General features: G+C 51.1%; 1 protein-coding gene across 11 annotated transcripts; it reads right to left on the bottom strand.

Annotated features, from left to right (window-relative positions):
• Positions 1-22,857, bottom strand: ZFYVE27 (zinc finger FYVE-type containing 27). Of its 11 annotated transcripts, none has more exons than XM_012102721.5 (13): positions 22,659-22,857; positions 20,697-20,894; positions 16,267-16,337; positions 14,359-14,545; positions 11,499-11,594; positions 10,384-10,496; positions 9,574-9,713; positions 8,922-8,993; positions 7,719-7,739; positions 7,422-7,566; positions 3,038-3,084; positions 2,667-2,748; positions 1-2,049 (listed from the first exon to the last, which is right to left on the bottom strand). In XM_012102721.5, the coding sequence occupies exons 2-13, from the start codon at positions 20,891-20,893 to the stop codon at positions 1,985-1,987; spliced, it is 1,236 nt and encodes a 411-aa protein (XP_011958111.3). In that variant the 5' UTR covers position 20,894; positions 22,659-22,857; the 3' UTR covers positions 1-1,984. The 11 variants fall into 11 exon arrangements, with proteins under 11 accessions (XP_011958111.3, XP_014958845.3, XP_060260672.1 ...); XM_015103359.3 differs by having other exon boundaries at positions 1-1,615; XM_060404689.1 differs by having other exon boundaries at positions 1-2,748.
• Positions 22,858-23,242: the final 385 nt, after the last annotated feature.

The raw sequence follows: 23,242 nt of genomic DNA, 5'->3' as shown, positions 1-23,242 counted from the left end.
TAGGAAGCTTGAGGCCTTTTTATTGACAATTCTCCATATACAGACATCCTTGTAGTTCCTCTCCAGTGTAAATAAAGCATGAGCACTTAACTCATATCTCAACAGGACCAAGGAACTTGAGGAAGGGGGTCTACCAAGGCCAGCCTGGCTCCCCAGGGACTTGCCCCTCTGGGCCTGGGGCAGGCCCCTGGCTCCTAGACTGGCTGGCCAGGAAAGAAAGCTGGCCTAGGATGAGCCCTGACTCCCAGCCTTCCTCCTCACGTCCCAGCTGAGAGTACAGAAATGTCTCCACCTCCCAGGCTCTGAGCTCCAGGCAGCCCATGAGTCCAGGGGAGCTCCCTAGGGCAGGGGAGGGGCCCCATCTTCCTGATCCCATTCCCTGTGCCCCATGTTCCTGGGAATCATGCAATAAATAAATAAATACTTCAGAAAGGCAGGGAAGCTCCTGGGGAAGGAAGGGGTGCCTGAGCCCGCTCATGGCTTAGGAAGAGACACTGAGCCCTTGAGAGTCCAGGGTGAACACAAAACTGTTGCCGACAGGATGGGCACCCCAGGTGGCCTTATCCCGTAACTAAGGCTGTCCTACTATAGATCAGCCCTGGAATCTGAGACCAGCCTAGCAAGACCCCACACTTCCCAGGCGCCCAGAGGTCAAGGGCTTCAGGACCTCTGCTGAGCTTACCTGGCCTCACACTCACTCCATGGGACGAGGGGCCAGTGAGGGAAGCTGTAGCTCTACGCCAGAGGAGGGTGGCCAAGGCTCTGAACACGGGGAGCAGGAGTGACTGAGTGCCCAGCATCTTCCTGGCAGAGCTGAAAACACTAGGCTAACATGTGGGCTGAGAGTCTGTAAGCCAGGGTCCTGCAGGGTGGCGCTGAGAGTCTGTAAGCCAGGGTCCTGCGGGCTGGGGCTGAGGCCCTCTGAGCTGCTGCGGCTCCCCGTGTTTTGCTCTGCTTAATACTGAAGGGTTCTGCCAGGCCCTCCTCTGAGAGAATCGGGGAACTCTGACCTTGTTTCTAGAAGTACTTTTGATCTTGATAGTCCTGGCCGTGCCCTCTGGCAGGGAAATGATGAGCTCCTGGCGCCTGCAGGAACACTCAAACAGCAGAACTGGGACATGGTGCAAGCCCTTCTGCAGGCTCTGAGAGGACAAGGGCCTGGCCCAGTACCCAGCGGGGGAAGAAGTGCTTTTCCCGATCTCTGACCTCTGGCCTCAGAGAACTCCCAGGCATGCAGAGATGCCCAGAAGACCAGTCCAGATCAGGCCTGGCTCACTGCTGCCCTCTAACTTCTATTTCCCGCCCAGCCCTGAGTTCCCTAACACCCAGATCAGAGCAGGGCAAACACGCCAGTCCTGGTCGGGAAGCAACCACTACTGGCCATCCGCAGGAGTGGAGGACCGCTCCAGAACCTGGATGCAGACGGTGGGGGCAGGGAGGGGAAGCCTACCTAGCATTCAGACCACATCTGCCCAAGGCTAAGGGTGGGGAGAGCGGGGTCCACTGGTGGCCCCGGGGACAGGCGGCCTCTTGGACCCTGGCCCCTCTTCTCACTTGCTCAAGGTCTGGTTACACGAGGCACACACAAACACAGTCTCTCTCTGGGCTTCAGGGGCTGAAAAGGAGGAAGAACTTGGTGAGATGCTTCCTCATGCCCTCTGGCTCATTGCCCCTCCAACTGGAACCACCTCCCCACCCCACCCCACCCCACCCCAAGCTGCACACAGACCACCCTTCCCCAGCCTACAAGCTCACTGTCCCAGCTCACGCACTTGCCCTCAGAGACTTCTCTTTCCACGGGACCTGGGGGTTCCGGGAGTGACCATGCCAAGAGCAAGCCTCTCCCAGATGTTCTATGCGTTAAGACATTATTTTGGCACCAAAAGAATAACTTTTAAAATGCTTTTTAAAATAAAATACCAGGAGAAAATTTTCCAAAATGTTTTAACAGTGGTTATTATCTCTGGGTGGTAAGATTACAAGATTATTTTTCTCTTCCTTCTTCTTCTGTATAGTAATTTCCAAATCTTCTAGAATAAGCATATGTTACTAGCATGACCAGAAGAATGAAAAAATAAAGACGTTCAATTTAACATTGTAACACAGTACAAAGCAGTCTGTAATACATGCTCCCTTGTTTTTAAGCACATGCATATGAATTTATCCCACGTGTGACGGCATTAATGACCCAGACGGGTCCACGCCTAACAATTCTTTCTGAGAGAGATTAGGAATGCCTTCCTTTCTTTGGTTTTTTTGTTTTGTTTACAATGAGTATGTACGGGTTTTATAGAAGGAAAAGAAACTATGCTTTTTGTTTTATTAAAAACACTGCCAAGGCAATGGGAAAGAGACTGGGACTGAGGACTGTGGTCTCCCTGGGGAAGGCAGGCGTGGAGCTGGGGGGCCAGGGGAGGCTGCTCATACTCTGTCTATTAACTGCAGTGAAGTGGTCACGGGCATTCACTACTGGACTTCATAATTCAGATACATTATATACATATGCTCTTGTCCATGCAGCAAATATTTCCATTTTTCCTTCTTTAATGGGAGATGGAGGAAACCCCGAGTTCCCTGGACCTCTCACTGACCCTGGCTCCTTCCCACATGCAGCACTCCTCTTAGAAGAGGGAGGCGGACCCCGACCCCCAGCCTGCACCACTCACCTGTGGCCCCCATGGAGGACCTGGGCACCTTGAAGGAGCAGCACCGAGAGCAGAAGCTGTTCCCACAGTTACTGCAGTTCCGCTGCGGATGAGAACCAAGGTCAGTCTCCGACCCCCACCCCCAGACACTGGGGACAACCACACGAGTGGGGCAGTGCCTGAGCAGGGCAGGACTGAGACCAGAAGGGACATCCCACAGGAAGGCTGGCGAAGGTGGGGACACAAGGGAGGGGAGACCTGCTCCTTCAAGTCCGTCCGACCAGACCCCAGGCCTAACATGGCCCAGGGAGTCAAACTTCATCTGTGACGTGGCACTACGCCCCTTCATCTTGTCCCAAGTCCCCAGCAAATGCACCCTCGAGGAGACTTACCCTCTTCTTCAGCACTGAGAAGGTGGCCGAGCAGCCCGTACAGCTCCCTGAGAAACAGAGGCAGCAGCTCAGCTCTGACCCAGCCCAGAAGTCTCAACTCTCACCTGCTCCTGGGTCCTCTACATGGGGACACCAAGGGCACCAGCCCAGCCCAGCTCCTTGGCTGGCAGCAGAGAGCAAAGTCCACAGCCAGAAGGAGAGGTTCAAACCAGGAAAGAAAAACCAATGTCCCAGACTACCCAGAGCTGCCGTCCCTGCTCCCACCCAGGGTTTAGAGACCTCCACCCCCACCTGCCGGTCCAGCCCAAATAGAAGAGCAGCCAGCAGAACCTCCCCCTGAAATGACACCAAGGTGGGAGGGACTTGACAACAGGCATCACTCCGATGATCTCAGATGAAACCCGCCTGACACGACCCCTCCCAAAGTATCTTCTTACAAACACTCTGCCCACAGCTAGAGGGAGAAACGCCTCCTGAACACCAGACTCCTGCTTCCTGTCATCTGAAGATTCCAGGACAGAAGTTCAGAACCAAGTGCCAACCAAGAAGCCTTGCAGGGCAAGAGGTGCCGGCACTTGTGCGGTGGGCAGGCCCGGGTGGATACCGCCAGGGGAAGAGATCCTGCCGAAGCTACCAGATACAACAGGACCACGAGGTTTCAGACCAGGTTTCAAGCAAAAGAAGCAACAGCAGCTTAGAAAACAGCTGGGAGGAGGCAAAGGGGCTGCAAGAAGAGATGCAGATGGGGAAGAGAGGACTGATTGTTCTTTTTTCTTTTCCCCTTTCTTGGCCACATCACACGGCATGCAGGATCCTAGTTCCCTGTTCAGGAACTGAACCCGTGTCCCTGCAGTGGAAGTGTGGGCCCTAACCACTGGACCATCAGGGAACTCCCCCAATCATTCCTTCAGATACTACATCAAGGCAAAGGGACTTAACAGAAGCTGTGCTTGCTACCCACCCATGCTTGCAGAAAAATTAAAGGGAAAGGTAGGCTGCGAAATGACACAGTCTGATGAGGGCGTACACGCAGCCAAAAGAAAAAACCCAGAAGCACGGAGGAGAGGAAAGGCCATGCTGGGCCCTTGTGACTTCCAACAAGCTCCTGGAGCAGAAACTGATGAGAACAAGGAAGTCCCAAGGGCGCCGCCAGAAATACTGACCACGATTCAGCACAGAAATCTCCATGCAGATGGGGGTCACTGAGCCAGGGGAGAAAAGGCTGGGGCCCACACGAGGTGGGAGGGCGCTCACAACAGGGCACCAGAGAGCCCAGCCAAAGGCTGTGGGAGGGAAGGCCCCCGATGAGCCAATTAGAGCAATTACTAGGTTCAGGGCACACGGCCGGGCCTCCAGGACTGTCTGGCCAGGTACAGAGCACCAGGCCTCACCTTCACACAAAGGCCCAAAGAGATGTGGGCTGTCCAGCCAGAGTCCCCCATGGCTCCACTAAACGGGGACACACTGCCTACACTGGAGGACAGGGGACCCAGCCAGAGCAGAGAGCAAGCTGACACCAGTGGGTGTCAAGCAGATGCTGTTGCTGTCAGTCAGCTCACGACCGAGGCAGAGCAAAGGACACAGAAGAACGCGGCACACCGCCAGCGGGTGGCGCCACCCCAGGAAACAGGCTGCTCTGGGACTCTGCTCCCAACACGAAAAACCAGGGCAAGGCAGCCCACCTCCGCCTCTCCTCAGCAAGCAGCATGGGCCGGGAGGAAAGCGCTGGGTCACAGACTGACACTCTGGCCCCTCTCAACTGTGAGGAGTACCAGGGCCAAGCACCCCGAGGCAGTCACGTGGGCTAACGAAGCAGCCACGCACCACGCAGGGCTGGGGCCAGGGCCGGTTCTGCGTGCTGACACCGGCTCAGGCAGGCGTGTAGAGGAGAGCACCCCTATTCCTTGCCAAGACCTACCAGCTCTTCCTGCCTGTTTTCAGCAGAGGCCCTGACTCATCATGTGAGGATGCTGCAGGGGCAGAGAGAGCAGAGGAGCCTGAGACCACTGCCAGGGCGACGGTCACAGAGCCTCCAGGACAGAGGGGGCTCTTCCCGGTAGGACTGCCCCACTTGGAGGCCACGGAGCGGCTCACGAGCAGCCTGCCCTCCTCACTCCTCCCGTGGACCCCCTCCATCCACCAGCAGCCGCAAGAGAACGGCCCCCAGAGCGGCTCACTCACTCAGCCCTTCAGGACGCAGACCCCAGGGCAGGGCTGCCATACCTGCCCTCACAGCCAAGAGCCCGACGACGTCTCAAGGGAGGGCCAGCAAGCAGCCCTAAGAGTTGGGGGCTAAGGGGGCCTAGGAGAATAACTGTCTTCTGGCTTCGCCACCCTTGTGGGAACCTGACAAGGCTTCACCCATCTCGGTAGGGATTATCTGAACCAAAAGCCAAATACAGAAATGGGATAGGCATAAAACTGGGGCACTTCAGACACCAGGGCAAAGGGAAGATGGTGAGCTAGAAAGAATGCGGGAGTGAGATCAGATAAGGTGGGTCTGAGTTACAGCTCAACCGTGTACTGGCTGAAGACTGGCCAAGCCACTCTTTTCAACCTCAGGTACCTCACCTATAAAATGGAAACATCTAAGGGGCTTTATTTAAAACTCACAAATATAAAAGTATAGTTTGCCAGAACAAGAGTATTAAGTCTGGGGCAATGTCACCTGGGGCTTCTGAAACCTGGCTGCTTCTAAGGACTAAGTGAGACGGCGTACGTGAAAGCGCACTGGACGCAGAGCAATCGGCAGCAGTCGGCAACCATCACAAGTAAAAGGAAGGGATCCTGAAGGCCTGGAGGCATTTGCAGAGCAGAAAGAAACAGGGTGTCCCAGGATGTCTACCGCTCAGGAAACAACTGCCCTGGTCGCTGCGGGAGCAGGAAGGCAGGCCCTGGAGCGCCCAGGTTAAATACCTCACGATAAACCCCACGGGCTTCCTCAGGACTCTCTCCCACCAGATCTCATGGCACAGCCAGCCCACCCTCCTCCCTGTCTGCTGACAGCAGGCAGAAGCCAGGCTCTGCTCCAGGACCAGGGAGAGCCCTGAGCCTCCAGTTCTCCAGGCTCCAGTCCCTGTCTGCTGACAACAGGCAGAAGCCAGGCTCTGCTCCAGGACCAGGGAGAGCCCTGAGCCTCCGGTTCTCCAGGCTCCAGCTATAGCTTCATCCGGCTTGGCTCCCGCTCTCCTGATCAGAGCCAGGCTTCCAAGCTGGTTAATCAGCTCAGTTATGTCTGATTCTTTGCAACTTCATGGACCAGAGCCCTCCTGGCTCCTCTGTCCACAGGATTTCCCAGGCAAGAATCTTGGAGTGGGTTGCCACTTCCATCTCCAGGGGACTCTCAAACCTGGGTCTCCTGCATTGCAGACAGATTCTTCACCATCTGTGCCACCAGGGAAGTCCCTCCAAACTGTGAGGACAATCAAGTCCACGCTTCTCCAAGGTCACACTCTTGGTGTGTATAAGGTCAGTATAATGAGGACTGGCCAATCTACGGACTTGGCTGGGGAGAAGGGGAGCCGGGGCTCTATCATCCCCAGAAGACAGTGTTTCCTTCCATTTGCTTCCAATCGGACTGGGAAGATCCAGACAAGTGCCTAGGCACCTGAGGGGAAGACCAGGGCCTCCCGTGATAACAGCGCCCCTTATGAAGCCCTTACTATGAACCAGCCAGCAATGTGCCAGCACTTCATAAGCATTCTCTCTTTTGAGACCTACAGCAACCCTGTGAGACAGGAACTTGTACTATTCTTTTCAGTCATTGTTTATTCGCTCAGTCGCATCTGACTCTCTGCAACCCCATGGACTACAGCATACCAGACTTCCCCGTCCTTCACCATTTCCCAGAGTTTGCTAACATTCACGTCCACTAAGTTGGTGATGCCATCCAACCATCTCATTCCCTGCCACCCCCTTCTTTTGCCTTCAACCTTTTCCAGCATCAGGGTCTTTTCTAATAAGTCGGCTCTTTGCATCAGGTGGCCAAAGTATTGGAGCTTCAGCGTCAGTCCCCTTTTACAGCAGGAAAGCTGAGGCAGGGGGAAGTTAAATAATTTGCTTAAGGCCACCTGGCAGCACTGGGGTTCACCTAGACACTCAGACTCCTCACTCAACCAGCACGCTCCACAGCCCGCCGTGGCTCTGCCTGCCTCAAGACCACACTGCCCTGTGGTCCCAGAGGAGCGCTTCCAGAACTGAACTCATCTTCCCACAAGAAGTAATGAGGACAGAGACACAAGAAGGAGCCCACACTCCCTCCCTCGCAGCCCCGCTGTGCCTGTGCCACCTCCCTAGGGTGCCATGGACACAGCTCTGCTCCTCAGAACACAGCACCTCTGCCCCGTGGCCAGGATACCTCCAACCCGCCAGCCCCCAGCCATACCAAAGTTGTTGGTCGGGTACCGCTTGCGGAGCCGCTCAGTGAGCCGCGACACCTTGCTGCGCAGCACCTCGTTCTTGCTCAGGAAGCCGTTGTCCTGCAGGACCAGCTCGTCCTCTGCCGGGCACGGGGCCCCCTCGTCATCCTCCTGCGGGAACAGCTCCTTCCAGTCCTGTCCCCTCGTGACAGGGCTCTGGGACCTGCATGTGTGGCGAACCCCGCGAGGCATAGCGACCTTGGCTCAGCCACCCATCCTCAACCCCCTCGGCCCCTGCCTACCTCACCAAGGCTCCTACTTACCAGCACCACCAAGTGGGTCTCCTGCCTCCCAAGGTGCCGGGGGAGAAGAAAAGAAAACAGAGAGAAGATAGCAAGAAGGAAGCTGCCGGGAGGGGATCCCCAAGCGAGAGGAAGCACAGGAATGCTACTACACTGACTCTGGGCACGTACTGAAGGGCGATGTTAACAGAGACCCCGTCAAGGATCCCAACATCAGTCAGCTGGGGAGAAGCTGCGTACTCAAGAGTCATGACTTAGGAGTCCACAGTCGCACATTCAGGTTTTGGAGAAACCTCAGCAGTAGAAAATGGAAACGTCCACGCAGATGTGGCTACAGTAACAGCAGACAGCTGGGTGAAAACCGTAGGCCTGGAGCAAACTCCCGAGACCTCCATTTCCTGTATCCCCCACTTTACAAGAGTCATAAAAAGAAGTGAACTCCTACTGTTTAAGAAAAGCCATAGAGCAAACATGACACTAAATGGCAAACGCCGCCAGGACTCAGTGGCCGGGGATGACAGGAACTGGTGGGGTAGTGTGACTTCTCTGAAGCAGACAGTCTCTCCTCAGCTACACTGACCGCTGCAGACTCAGGGCTCCCAGAGCTGCTGAGTTTTTAGAAAAACTGAAAAATCCAGAGTTTTTACTATAGTCTCTCCAATTTTTAAATATCGGCTAAAAAATTAAAGCTTTGCATGCCAAATAAAACACTTCTGCAAACTACCAGTGTGAACCATTGTCCTAAAACCAGGCAGACTGTTGAACTTTCTCCAACCCAGCACTTGGCCATGCAACTGCTTTCTCCAGCCTCCCATTCTCACCCCTCAAAGGGACATCTGACGGACCTCATCGTTTAGAAGAGCAGGCAGAGTCCGGGACGATGCCCTCCTCCAACTCTGCCTTCCCCACATCAAAGGTGCCAGGCCCACAGTCTCCAGTCAAGGCAGTAAACGACCCACCTCCCTAGCAGGGCGTTTCCCAGAGGCCTCCAGAGCCACCCCCTCCCTGGGCACCCAGGACAGACGCCAAGGTCAGCAAGAGGACGGGCAGAGGTTCAGTGGCATCCTTTCAACCAGTGAGTCTGAGCGCAGGGTACATTTCACCCTCTCACTTGGATACAAGAGAACTCTAAAAACCCAGACTTGGAATGAGAGAGGCCACATGGCTCCAGGACCACCCAACTTCTGACCTGGTCAGCTGGGGGTGCTGGGGAAGGCCACCCACCTCAATCGCATCTTTAAACTCCTCGTCGGGCTCGGCCTCCTCCGCCTCCTCCACACTGCCTGGCGTGAGGTCCTGGGAAGAGAGATCCTTCAACGGTCAGAGCAATGACCGCCCTGCCCCCAGGGGAGAGGCCACCTCCCCAGAGCCAGCACCCAGGTTTCTCAAAACAGCAGTTCATGCCTCAGAGGAAACGGCACACCTGCGGCAAGAAGGAAGTCAGGGGAAAGAGAGCGGTCTCCAACTGAGCAGGACAGAGAGGGACCACGGCCACGAAAGGACCGACGCTGGCTGCAGAGCATGGTGCTTCAGAGCAGGAGCTCTGGAGCCACGGGGCGGGGTCTGACTCCCAACCCCGCCGACTGCGGACAGCCACTCTGTGCCTCGGCCTTCTCTGCTGCAAGGAGAGTAACCTCATTCTCAGAAACATCCTGCACCTCCTGGGTCTATAAAGTACTTGAACAGCAGAGTAAACACTCAATATAGCATAGCACAGCCCTTGTTACCACAGTTATTACTATTAAGCACTTCAGAGGAGGCGGGCCTGGGAAGGAGAAGGCCAGCCCAGGAGCTATATAGTATGAACAGGCTGGTAACAGGGAGCCCAGGCAGCCTGCCCACACCAGACTCTGCCCAGGCGGTTAGGGGTGCTCACCTCTGTGGGCGTGAGTGCAGGAGTACAGTCCGCCAGAGCGCCCTTCCCCCCAGCATCTGACGGTGGCGGGCTCTCAAAGGCACTCTCTTCCTGCTTGGGGTTCATCCGCCGCTGCAGAGATGCCCTATACTCAGACACCACTGCCCAGGGTGAGGAGAATGGGGCGGGAGGCAGAAACAGGATGGAATGAGTGGTGTTCTGGGGATACCCACCACTGCACCCGGCTGCCTCCTCTGGCATCCACTCTCTGGTACAGGAAACAGTCACCCTCCTAAGTCTGAACGAGTTACCTAACCTAAGCCTCATAAACAAGACAGATGTACCAATAGCTACCCCAGGAGATTGTTAGAGAGATTAAATGCAGTAAGTGCCCGATAAATCATGGCTTCTATAATTAATTTCCAACCACAGGGAAGAGAACAAGCATAGCAATCACCCAAACATATGTACAGGCCCAGGCATCTGCGACTCAAGGCCTCTCCAGACTGCCTTACTGCTTCAGAAACCAGACGGCAGACAGGTACTCTGGGATCACACAGAGACGAGGCAGTGATTCCTGGGGGACTGCACCCTGGAGGTGGGTGGCAGCACTGGGAAAACATCCCTCCCTCGTCTCCCAAAAGCCACCATATCACATGGGCAGCGATTCATCTGCCTAGGGAAGGGAAAGGGACCCCTAGCAGCAGCCTCCCCTGGATCCCACCTCCCTCTCCAAGGCAGGACCCTGGTGTGGTGCTGCCCCCTGGTGGCAGGCACAGCAAACACATGATCAGCCCAGCCCCCATCTCTGCCGGGTTCTCCTGGGCTTACCTCGGAAGAACTCCACATTCCCCAGAAAGAGTGTGCTGTTTAAAAGGGCAAGGACCCAGCACAGAGGCAGCAGGTACAGCATGCAAACCATGCCCAGAAGAGCCCCATAGAACCTGGACCAACAGAGAGGAACCACAGGATCAGAAATTCATAAGGTCAGAAGGAAACTGGTTTAGGGCATACCCACAGGGGAGTCTGGGAAAGAAGTAGCTCTGGGAACAGTTAATATGCGGACAAGATCTGCTAACCAAACAGGGGGAACATAAAGTGAGGAGAAAGGATTAACAGCCACCAACAGACCACAACTGACACGTAGAGGCTGCAGTGGTGGCTGAGGATAGGGCCACGTAAGTAGGTTTAACACACGTCACTCTTCAGGATCTAGACTCCGAAGTCTGGAATAAGACAGATTTGGAGCCAGTACCATGGAGAGCACTGAGCACAGTGTCTGGCACCAGGAGAAGCTAAACAAGCACTAGTCGTCGTGAGTATCACACACGAAGGGCCTCAAAACATTCATTTCACTTGATCCAACAGTTCCATCCTAGAATTTATTTTACGGAAAAAAGTTTCAAAAGACTAAAGTTAAACCCATAAAATGTGCACTACAGGGTTAGTAATTAAAAGTAGAAACTTGACTAAATACACAACAGGATGTATAATATATAATTTCATAAATTACAGTATAATCACTATCTATATCGGTGTGGTATTACAAGTAATTCCAAAAGCTATGTAGCACCATGGAAAACCAATTATATAGTACAATAAGTGGGAAAAAAAAAAAAAGAGTCTCACCTACACTCTGAGCTATACACAGCACGTGCCTATGACAAACTCTAGCAGGCAATCCAAACGTGAGATCGGCTGCTATACCAGGCTGGGAGATTACATGGCGAGTTATTTTTCTATTATTAAAATATTTTGAGCATACTGCGCAAAGAAGGTGTTAAACCAAAGCAGGGCATTAAAGCCCACAAGCCTACATGCTGATCTGCACACAAGAGCCTAGAGGGCTCTTTTCCCCTGAGCTACGGCGACAGGGCGCCTCTTAAGGCAGCGGTCTTTGCCTGGGGTCCTTGGGGCAGGGGCGGTGGGGACAGAGGGGCACTCACTGTGAGGACACAGTGGGGTTCTCCCAGTGCAGCACGCGGTAGGCGGCTTCGCAGGTGCAGCACAGGCGGCTCAGGAGGGCCTCCAGCTGGATCAAGCTGCAGACACAACACAGGGGGCTCACGCAAGCTGTGTACCCTGCCTTACCCACCCAGGCGGCCTAACAGAGCTCCAGGGCAGCAGAGCCCAGGGCTTCGCAGGCACAGCCACCTAGGTTCAGCCAGTCCCTTCACACCCCTTGCAGGGGTCAGGGAGTTCAGGGAAACTTCATACATTTCAGGCCCCTTCTTGGAAAACTTGCTGAGGTTCCTGCTTTGGTCTCTTCCTAGCTGTTGGTATTAGGCCAGTTACTTAACTTTTTCAAGGATGCAATTTTCCACTATACCATGAGGAGCAGGGTGCCACCTCCCAGATGCACTGGAGCTGTGAAGATGGATGGCAGGATGTACAGCAATGTGTCTCCACCTAGGGCTTCAGGTAGACTGACCTGGACAGTTTTTTTAAATGGATCCCCCACCCCCATCAAAAGCAAAGAGAGCACACCTGTGCAACAAGCACCCAGACCTTGGTTTCTGAAGGGCTCCTTGGAAAAATCGCTGATTCTAGAGCAAGGCAGGGAATGCGGAAGATGAATTTGAACATTCTACTGTATCATAGGGCTTCCCTCATAGCTCAGTTGGTAAAGAATCTGCCTGCAACACAGGAAACCCAGGTTCGATCCCTGGTTCGGGAAGATCCCCTGTAGAAGGAAATGGCAACCCACTCCAGTACTCTTACCTGGAGAATCTCATGGACAGAGAAGCCTGGCAGGCTACAGTTCATAGGGTCGCAAGAGTTGGACATGACTTAGCAACTAAACCACCACCACCACCACCATATCATAAAATTAAAAAAGTGAAAGTTGCTGTCATGTCCGACTCTTTTCAACCCCATAGACTATACAGTCCATGGCATTCTCCTGGCTAGAATACTGTAATGGGTAGCCTTTCCCTTCTCCAGGCTATCTTCCTAACCCAGGGATTGAACCCAGGTCTCCCTCATTGCGGTAGATTCTTTACTAGCTGAGCCACAAGGGAAGCCCAGGAATACTGGAGTGGGCCTTCGCCAACAGATCTTCTTGACCCAGGAATCGAACCAGGGTCTCCTGCATTGCAGGTGGATTCTTTATCAATTGAGTTATCAGGAAAGCCCAAACTGAGGACAAAATAAGATCAAAATTAATAATCATAGTAATGGATTATAACCCACTGAATAAAATTTTAAAATCCTGCATTCATATAGATAATAAGAAGGAAAAGCTCTTTCTTACAGAATGTCAGGCAATGATGACACTTAGGAAATCACCTATGCAACTATCACAGTAATAAACTGACGAAAGCAAGACCCAACAGTGGATTTCAGTGTAGCGGGTGAATGTTTGATGAGGAACAAGATACTTAACGAAGTCTCAAAGCAACCCCACTCAGATTACTAACTCTAGAGGGTAAAATAAATAGTCACTTTACAGTGGAGAAACTTTCACCAAGGTAATCGAAGTTACTATCTCCCATAACAGACAGTGACATCATGTACCTCTTGATATGATACAATGACGTCAAGTTTCTGCCAAAGATGCAAAAGCTGAATCCAATCATGAAGAACCAAATTACCGAAAGAAAAGGGAAGTTCTACAAAATAATAAACTTGTCCTATTTTAAAATGTTAAGGTCATAAGAAAGACTAAGGAACTGTTCCAGGTCACAGGAGACTAAATGTCACGTAAGAGTCTGGACTGGAGCCCAGATCAGGAGAAATTTATATAAAAGACCTTATTAGTACAACTGACAAAATTTGATCATGAACAATTATTAGATAATGGCACTAATGCTAATGTTATCAATGTTAAATTCCCAAAATCTGATGACAGGACTGTGAATATAGAAGAGAATGTCCTTGTTCTTAGAAAATATATACTGAAGTGTTTGGGGTAAATAGACAGGATGTCTGTAATTTACTTTCAAATGGTTCAAGAAGAAAAAAATTATGTCCTAGTGTAGGGAGATGGATGAAGCCGCTGTGGCAAAACGGTAATAACTGTTCTGTTTGGGTGAAGGGCAGATGAGAGTTCTTTGCACCATTCCTAGAACTCTTCCATAAGTTTAAAATCATTTCTAAGGAAAAAGGTTTTTTGAAAAACTGCAGATATGCAGCACCCCTGCCCCCGCAGACACTTGACTCAGAATTTTTTCAGAGGAGCCTAGCCCTCCACTTGTTTATAATTTTTTTTTTTGAGCTCCACAGATGTCTCTGCTGCCCAGGAAGAGATGAGAACCCCTGCTGTGTGTCACGAGAGCCACTGAAGCTGCTGCAGTTGTTGCTTGCCAACAGTCTGAAGGTGCTTCCTCAGGAGCTCCAGCTCTGCCACATTTAGGAAGTTCCTCCACAGTGGAGCGACAATGACTAATACTTAACTGAACACTTGCTGGGCACCAGACGCCCAGTTAGTCTTCACAACCACCTAGGAGGTAGGCCTATACTTCTCCCATTCAACAGATGACAAACCTGAGTAACTTGCCCAGAGTCACACTGGAGGAGCTGGGATCTGAACCCCGGCAGTGGCTCATGCGAGCATGTGCTCAGCCAAGACCCTAAACTGCGGAATCAGCTAGATCTGGCCTCCCATCCCAGCCTGGTCAATTGTCTTTTTCCTCCTTCATCAGTGGAGGTCAATCATAGGAGCCATCGCCCAGAACTCTAACAAAGACCAAAGGGAATACCATCCACGTTTTGCCTTACACGATGTCTGGTGCCCAGCAAGCACCCAGTGTGGTGGCAGCTGGTACCGTCACCATCCCTTACCCCCCTGGCCCCTTCCATACTCACAAGCTCTTCACCTCAGCCACGGCCTCAGGGCGAGACAGGCGAACTCTCTGCAGGTCCTCCTGCCTCACGCTGTGGTACTTCCTCCTCACCAGCTCAGACTCGGGCAGCCGTGCCCGGCAAACCTCCTGAAGGTAGCCCAGCAGGGCGGGCACTGAGATCATCAGGGCACCCACTGAGTACCAGGCCCCTGTGGGAGCAACAACACTGCAGCTCAGCGGGCAGCGGGGCCAGGAGCCGCCACCCACCCAGATGGCGCTCCTCGCCGCCGCCAGGCCTCTGCCCAAAAGAGCCCGCCCCAGACCACCTGGTATGAAACAGCATCTCCCCACTCACCCTCCAGCCTCGTTTTCCTCACAGAACCCACCACCACGAGGCAGACTACAGGCATGGCTGCTGGCCTCTCCGTGAAGGTAGGCCCCGAGGGCTAGGACTTTCCCCTAGCCCCTGGTCACTGCCGCAGCCCCAGCCCTTTCGAAAATATTGAAACCCCTCTAATAGCACACAGCACACCGCAGGCAGCTCGCGCCCGGGGCCTGGCCATGGGGAGCTCCCGACGTCTGACATTCTGACCTTTGGGTCACAGGGGCTGACTGGAAGCCTTCCGCTGGCATTTAGGACACCACTGACCACTCTGAATCGAGAAATGGTGAGGCTAAAATAAAATCCAAGGAAGGAACTTCTTCCGTGTTAACATGGAAGCAAGCTACCCGAGCACTGGGTACAAAGTAATGAAGCATCTGTCACCTGAACTAATTTACTGTGGAAACAGATTCAGAAAAATCTAACAGCTTGAGAAGGATATCTGAGTTTCAGTGAGGCGGAACAGCATCCTACTAAGACACAGAAGATGGGGTCTTATGTGAAATGGGTTTATTTTTCAACTCACTGAAACCACAGGCAGCAAAGGAGACACTTGAGAAATGGGAATTCAATAGAACAAAGGTATGAAGATAGGACCCAGCTCCTCAGAACATTCTATCCCAGGCCCTTCACTCATTTCCCTTGACAGGCTTGGCTTTTTCTGCAGCCATCTGCCAGTTCTGACCAAAAGGGCTGGGTCACAGCATGCCTTTTCATAAAAGGTCCCCAGGAGACCTCACTACCCAGGACCCCTCCAGCTACCCACCTGTCCACACACCGACCTCAAAGGCTGCACGCTACAAACCCCTCACTGCTGCTGACTGCCTGGCAGACCCCACCAGGCTCACTTGCTGAGCCAGAGAAAGTCAACAGGCAAAAATGCCTCATCAGTTCACCTTCCTAGTACCTTCACCCCAGGTCGTGTCCTCAGAAAGCAAACTGGGAAAAGTTCAATGAATTTAGTCCAGAGGAAACAATAATAATAGCTATGATGTACTGGCTGCTTATTTTAACTGTGTTAAGTGTTACACATAGATTATCTCGTACTTCACAACTATTCTCTGAGGAAAGCACTTCTATTATCCCCCTTCAGAGAAAATGAAATTTAGCCACTCAGTCATGTCCAACTCTTTGTGACCCCATGGACTGTAGCCTGCCAGGCTCCTCTGTTCACGAAATTCATCAGGCAAGAATAATACTGGAGTGGGCTGCCATTTCCTTCTCCAGGGAATCTTCCCAACCCAGGGACTGAACCCAGGTCTCCTGCATTGCAGGCAGACTCTTTACTATTTGAGCCACAGGGAAGCCCCATTCAGAGATGAGTATGATTAGGCCTTAAGAGACAGGCTAAAGAACTTCTGATGTCACACCAGTGGCCCAGTCGGGATCCTAGCCCCAGGTGGATCTCTCAGGAGCCTGTGTCCTGACATTGAGCAGACACGGAGGGAGGCTGACCCCACAGCGGGACAGGCGGCTCCCTCATACAGGGCCGATTCTCAGAATTCCTCTCCACCTTCATTCACAAAAAGCCCTGGAAGCAGTTCTTACCCTCGTTCAAGGTGAGGAACAAGATGTTGAGGCCCAGGCAGGTCAGCAAGGAACACAATGGCGTCTCCCACCTGCAACACAAGGCTGTATATTGTCACCCTGTTTATCTAACTTATGTGCAGAGCATATCACGCAAAATGCCAGGCTGGATGAAGCACAAGCTGGAATCAAGATTGCTGGGAGAAGTATCAATAACCTCAGATACGCAGATGACGCTACCCTTATGGCAAAAAGTGGAGAAGAACTAAAGAGCCTCTTGAAGAAAGTGAAAGAAGAGAATGAAAAAGCTGGCTTTAAAACTCAACATTCAAAAAACTAAGATCAAGGCATCCGGTCCCATCACTTCATGGCAAATAGATGGGGAAACAATGAAAACAGTGACAGACTTTATTTTCTTGGGCTCCAAACAGCTAAGTTGCAGATGGTGACTGCAGTCATGAAATTAAAAGACACTTGCTCCTTGGAAGAAGAGCTATGACCAACCTAGACAGCATATTAAAAAGCAGAGACATTACTTTGCTGACAAAGGATGGTCTACTCAAACCTATGGTTTTTTCCAATAGTCACATATGGATGTGAGAGTTGGACCATAAAGAAGGCTGAGCGCTGAAGAATTGATGCTTCTGAACCATGGTGCTGGAGAAGACTCTTGAGAGTTCCTTGGACTGCAAGAAGATCAAATCAGTCCATCCTAAAGGAAATCAGTCCTGAATATTCATTGGAAGGACTGATGCTGAAGCTCCAATCCTTTGATCACCTAATGCAAAGAACTGACTCCTTAGAAAAGACCCTGATGCTGGGAAAGACTGAAGGCAGGAGGAGAAGGGGATGATAGAAAATGAGATGGTTGGATGGCATCACCAACTCTATGGACATGAGCAAGCTCTGGGAGTTGGCGATGGACAGGGAAGCCTGACATGCTGCAGTCCATGGGGTTGCAAAGAGTCGGACACGACTGAGCGACTGAACTGAACTGAGCCTGCGATACAGAGCATCCTGGTCACTGAAGGCAGCTGGCCCTCCAGCCAGGTCTCCCAAACCAGGAGCAAGAGCAGGCCCCTGAGCTCAGAGGTAACTCAGACAGTCAGCAAGAAATGAGAAGTGGGCCTCTCACTTGGACAGGCGACCGGGAGAGAGACCTGAGGTCACACCCCAGGCCCCAGGGTGAGAAAAGGCAGCCTCTGGAAACCACAGGAGGAGAAAGAATTTATAAAATTATCTCCTAATGTTATAACTTCATTTAACCTGTGTTGTGTAAGGTTTTATTCTCTTTAAGAGGTGTCAATGACATTCTTCTTTAAAGGTTTCCTTTATTCTTTGTATTTACTGAGACAGAGTTGGTATGCCATATATATATTTTTTAATTTTAAAGGAACATATACCTACTGCACAAGACTGATCTATCATGAAAATTGAGTGAACAAATGTGAAGGATTTCTTTGACCATATCTGCGATTTTCTTTTCTTTCTGTGAGTTTTAAACATACATTAATTCCAAAGGAATGAAAATTATAAAGATTTCAATATATAAAAAATGAAGACAAACCAGGGTTGGCATTCTCTCAGCAAACATGCCCGAAGTGAACTGGAACTCTCAGAACCAAATACAGACCTGGCTTCCACCACCACCAAATGGCAACGCAGAAGCCCCCAAAGACAGAGGAAAGAAAACCAGAGTCAGGGTACTGAGTTCAAGCAAATGCCGGTTAGCCTTGATAAAGAACATTTAATAGGATAAAGGGAGCACAGATGTAATAACAAAGCCACTGACACCTACATTCTAAAGAGCAGCGTCAGTGTATATAAGGTGAGCCCTCAGAGGAGAAAGTCAAATATAAGAATCAACAGCTAAGTTGCAATGCATCCTGAACTTCAATGCATGCTCTTTTGCTCTAATTGGGGTATTTCACAGTGACAAAATGAGGTTGACTAATTCACGAGCTGCTTTTATTTTTTAATGAGAGTTATGGGTAAGGGAGTGAAATAACCTCTCTCTGCCTTTGTCTAAAATTGCAAACACTCCAACTTACACCACCCTAATTAGACCTCAGACCCATCTACTGCCTCTATCAGAGCCAAAGCAAATTAAACGTCAGGTCTAAGGCCAATCCCATCTCAGAAATAAAAACATTACACAGCCACTGAGGTCACTTTCATTGAAAGCCTTTTTTTTTTCTTTTTAAATTAAAATACAAAAAGATGTTTGTTTTTCTTTTGGCCACACCGAGCAACATGTGGGATCTTAATTCCTCCACCCCCAGGGACTGAACCCACGCCTTCTGCAGTAGAAGTGCACAGTCTTAACCACCAGGGAATTCCCCACTTCTTCCATTCTATCTAATGTCTTTATTGACACTCTATTCATGGAGACCCACTTACTGGAGTAGCCGATCCCAGAAGAGAGAAGTCTTAAAAATCAACTGTGGCTCCAGGCTTCAGACCTCAAAGAATCTCAAGATTAGGTCCTTCTTCAAAGTCAAATCCTCTTTACTGAGAAAGAACAACCAAACACACAAACGAACCTGACAGCCACTTTCACAGACCAGCGCTTCATCTCCTAGCGGCTCAGAGACCACAAGCTCTTGGGGGCTTTTTAGGCCCAGTGCTCCTCCCCCATCCAACTTTATCAATCCCACCACATTCTCAGATTTCTAATTTCATAAAATGGAAAAATCCTAACACATTAGTGCCAAGAAGTGCTAATAGACCTGTGCTGGAAAAGGAAAAGGGCAGGATATATATATATATATATATATATATATATATATATATATATATTTTTTAAGGATATATTTAACTTTTGCACTTTGCCACAAAAAGGCAAAACACACATACATACACATGCTTGCGTGCACAGGTGCACACACGTACACACAGTAGAAACCAGGGGACAGCACAGCCCTGTGAAGCCCACACACTCCCCTGAGGAAGACCACGGTTCACCTCAGCTAGCTGGTCATGATGGAATTACAAAGCCAGCCCCTTCTGACACCAACTCCCTACCCCTCATGTTGACAGCACAGTCATCTAAAAGCAGAGAACGTTGCTCTGGAACCCTGACAGCTCATCTCTAGGGATAATGCCATAAATTAAAGGAGTTCTGGGGCAAACAAGAAAAACTGGGGGCCTTGGACAGAGTTAAAAATAAAGCTCCAATTATTTCCAGACTGAGGTTAAAAATGAATACCCTGTAGCACCTCGAGAAATTAACCCAACTCTACTCACCCTGTCTCCAACCTGTCTCTCTCAGGCATCTGAGCTGGTTGAAGGTCTTTATTAGAATCTGATGAACTTCTCCCTAGAAATACACACATGTGCCTGCACAGCTTTACAGGCAGGTTCAAGAGAGTCAATGACCCCTACAACGCCACGCACTGGCTCTAGATGAAGAATGACTGCTCTTTAGGACAAGCTGGTTTTATGTGACTCCCATTACCATGCAATATTAAGAACATATGACCTTTGAAAAAAAATAATAACTTTCTTTTTTTAACTTGAATCTAATCCAACTTTTAAATTTAACCTCCAGTCTGCACCAGGAAGAAACATCAACCAGACAGATCTAGGTAGGAAATTCTCCAGCACACTCAGCTGAGCCTCCAGCACATCAGTGTCATGAAGAAGACCATTTCAACAAGAAAGATCGAAGGGACATAATAACCGCACAGAATGCATGGCCCTGGATTGGAGCCTGACTGGGCCAAAACAATGGTAGATGACATTCTTGGGGCAACTGAGGAAATCTGAATATGAACTGGGTATAGGGTGATATCAAGGAATCACACTGTTAACTTTGTTTAGTATGATGTGTTTTTTTTTTTATGTTATTTTTTTAAAGTCATTATTATTTAGAGACAAACCGAAGTGTTTTGGGAGCAGAATTGTATGTATCTGTAATTTTAAATACTTTAACAGAAGAAATAAAGAGAGCTGAAAGGAGAAAAAACTTACTGAAGATGAAAATCAAAGCAGAATAGGAACAAAAAAATTTGAGAGCCGTAATCCTAAAGGATTAGTGAAAATAGTACCTGTTTATTCATAGATACTTGTTTGTATCCTAATTTTAATATAAATTATGCTAATATTGGGAGAGAAGGAAAAAGAAGAAAGCATGCTTCAGATAGAAGGCCCAATGGTCAAGGCTAGGTAGCAGTCCTGGGATACGAGCTTATTCAGCCACAAAGAAGAAACTCTGGTGAAAGACCAGATGGTTGCCAGTGCCTGCCTCTCCTGGGTTGGGTCTGAGATAGGGGGTGGACCAAGAATAAGCCCAGAGGGCCAATGGACCCCCAGAACTACTCCTCACCAGGGCAGAAAGGACAGCCCAGCCACTGCCTAAGTGGCCAGTGCAACTTAGGAAGTTTTGCCTTCCTAAAAGTAGGAAGGCAAAAGGCCCAGCAGGCTAGAGTACCTCTGAATAAAATCTGTACCTGAGCAAATACCGGACCCCATCGCCGGCGTCCTTCAGGGGTTCCAGGTAGACCTCCAGCCTCTTGTAGGACAGAACCAAGTTGAACAGATCAAATGCTGGCGACTTGGTAGCAACAGGTAGAGACTCCAGAGTAGCCTCAGGGACGGTGCTGGGGCTCACCTCCGGTCCACAGCCCTCTCGCTCTGAGGTCTGCATCCTGTAATCATAAGAATTCCTGACATTTGCACTGCATTTCCAACGCCCAACACATTTCTACCTGCATTATTTCATGTGGTGCCATAAAAAACCTATAAGGTAGGCAGGGCTACAGACGGAAAGCCCATTTCACAGAGAAAGACATTCAGCAAGGCAAAGTGAATTACCCAGATAGAGCTGACCCCTGAAAACATGGGTTTGAACTGCACGGATCCACTTATATACAGATTTTTTTTTTAATAGTAAATACTACAGTTCTAAATGATCTGCAGTTGGTTGAATGGTGGATACTGAGGAATGGCAGGAGGGCCTACTGTAAGTCATACTGTGGTTTTTGACTTCGAAGTCAGCACCCAACCCCTGCGTTGTTCAAGGGTCTGCTGCTGCTGCTGCTGCTGCTGCTACTAAGTCACTTCAGTCGTGTCCAACTCTGTGCAACCCCATAGACGGCAGCCCACCAGGTTCCCCCGGCCCTGGGATTCTCCAGGCAAGAACACTGGAGTGGGTTGCCATTTCCTTCTCCAATGTGTGAAAGTGAAAAGTGAAAGTGAAGTCGCTCAGTCGTGTGGGATTCTTAGCAACGCCATGGACTGCAGCCTTCCAGGCTCCTCCGTCCATGGGATTTTCCAGGCAAGAGTACTGGAGAGGGGTGCCATTGCCTTCTCCGTGTTCAAGGGTCAACTGTATAAAATCCTGCTCCTCTGACTCTCCATCTACAGTGCTTTTCCTCCACAGATCAATCAAAAGTATAAGCCATAAAGACCAAACACACGTGGCTACCGGTCGGAGGCAGCCTGGGGTCTCAAGAGAAACGATGTCCTGAAATAATTTTCTTCCACTTTTTACCAAATTAATTCCTATTCATCCTTCAGGTATCAGCTTAAGCATCACTCTCTGGCTCTGAGAAGTCTTTGCCAACATCCCCAGTCTGGACTGGGAGACCCTACCATGCTCACAACAGATCATATACTCACCCCTAACAGCACTTATCACACCAAAGCAAAACTCCGTGCTTTCTTGCCAGTCATCCCTCTTAACCTTGAGTTCCACAAGGTCAGAGACTGTCTTCCATTCATCACTGTTTATGCACACAGTGGGCATACAATAAATGCTCGCGGAATGAAGGAATCAACTGTTTATCCTCCAGGAACCCAGAGCTTTCTTCCGCCCAGCTTCAACCTCTAACCTTTCCCCCGCTCCCTTTAGTTACCAACAACTTCCTGAACCAACCCTGCCGGTTACCCTCCTCCCCTTTTCCCCTCTTGAACCCCACGCGGCCATCATCACCTTCCACAACACTCCATTCCCTTCTCCCTTCTCGGATGCGGAGAGCCACAGGCGCTCTCATTCTCTTTCCTAATTTCAAGCCCTACCCAAACGCTAAGTAGTAAGCAAGGAGGCAGAACCTTGGCGCACAGCAACAATAGGGAGTCCAAGGGTAGGGGCTTCGATCTGGGACGGCGGGGGGAAGCAGGTGTTTGAAGGGGAGGGTGACAAAGGGGCCATCAGGAACCTGAAGTCCCTGCAGGCGGAGCTAGGACGAAAGGACCCGGGGCGGGCGCGAGGTAGGAGCACAGGAGGAGGCGAAGCACGTCTGCCCCGGCAGGGGCCGGGCCATCATCTCTGCAGGCCAGAGGACCAAACCAGGGAAGGCCACACCTAAGGTCCCTGGGCCAGCAGGTGGTGGCCCCCGTGGCGTTCTGGCGCCCAACTCCGCACAGCTGGCGGACGCACCAGGGTGGGGAGGGGGTGGCACCTCACTTACCCGGTCACTGAGTTGGTGGGGAAGGGGGCGGGGACGGCCAGGAGGCACTTGATAGGGCCACTGGACCCCGGAGCGTTTCCTCAGGCCCGCCCCACCCCGACGACGAACCTCTTCCCAAGGCCGCTCTGAAGTCGTAGGACTGAGAACCTCCTCCGCCTCCCCCGCCGCCGCCACCACTTCCGGGACGCGATTGCTCTGCGACGCCGAGCCCTGACGTCATCGCGTCCGCCCCGCCTCCGGCTCCGCTACGGGTTTAGCTCCGCCCACTCTGGGACAGGTGAGCTCCGGCATCCGCACTGCGCCTGCGTACTTTTTCTTCCCCGCACTGGGTCCTGGCTTAACTCGTCTTCCCCGCGGTTCGCTAAACCCTGGGAGCTTGAGCGAGGGGATTCTACCCGTCGTGTCCCCCGCGTCACTTTAGATTCTGGCAGGGAACAGTTGGAGTGAAGATAATCTGAAGAATTTATATCTGCATCCTCTCCCCACCAACTTTGGACTCCCTGTTGACCATGAGCTTACAAACGGCAGAAACCATACTCCTGCTTGCCCGATGCCTAGCAGAGAATGCAATTCTGTTCAGTGTT

This window comes from Ovis aries, chromosome 22, assembly GCF_016772045.2.
Source record: "Ovis aries strain OAR_USU_Benz2616 breed Rambouillet chromosome 22, ARS-UI_Ramb_v3.0, whole genome shotgun sequence".
NCBI lineage: Eukaryota > Metazoa > Chordata > Mammalia > Artiodactyla > Bovidae > Ovis > Ovis aries.
The sequence above is the reverse complement of the archived record's forward strand: the minus strand, read 5'-3'. Positions and strand labels throughout refer to the sequence as shown.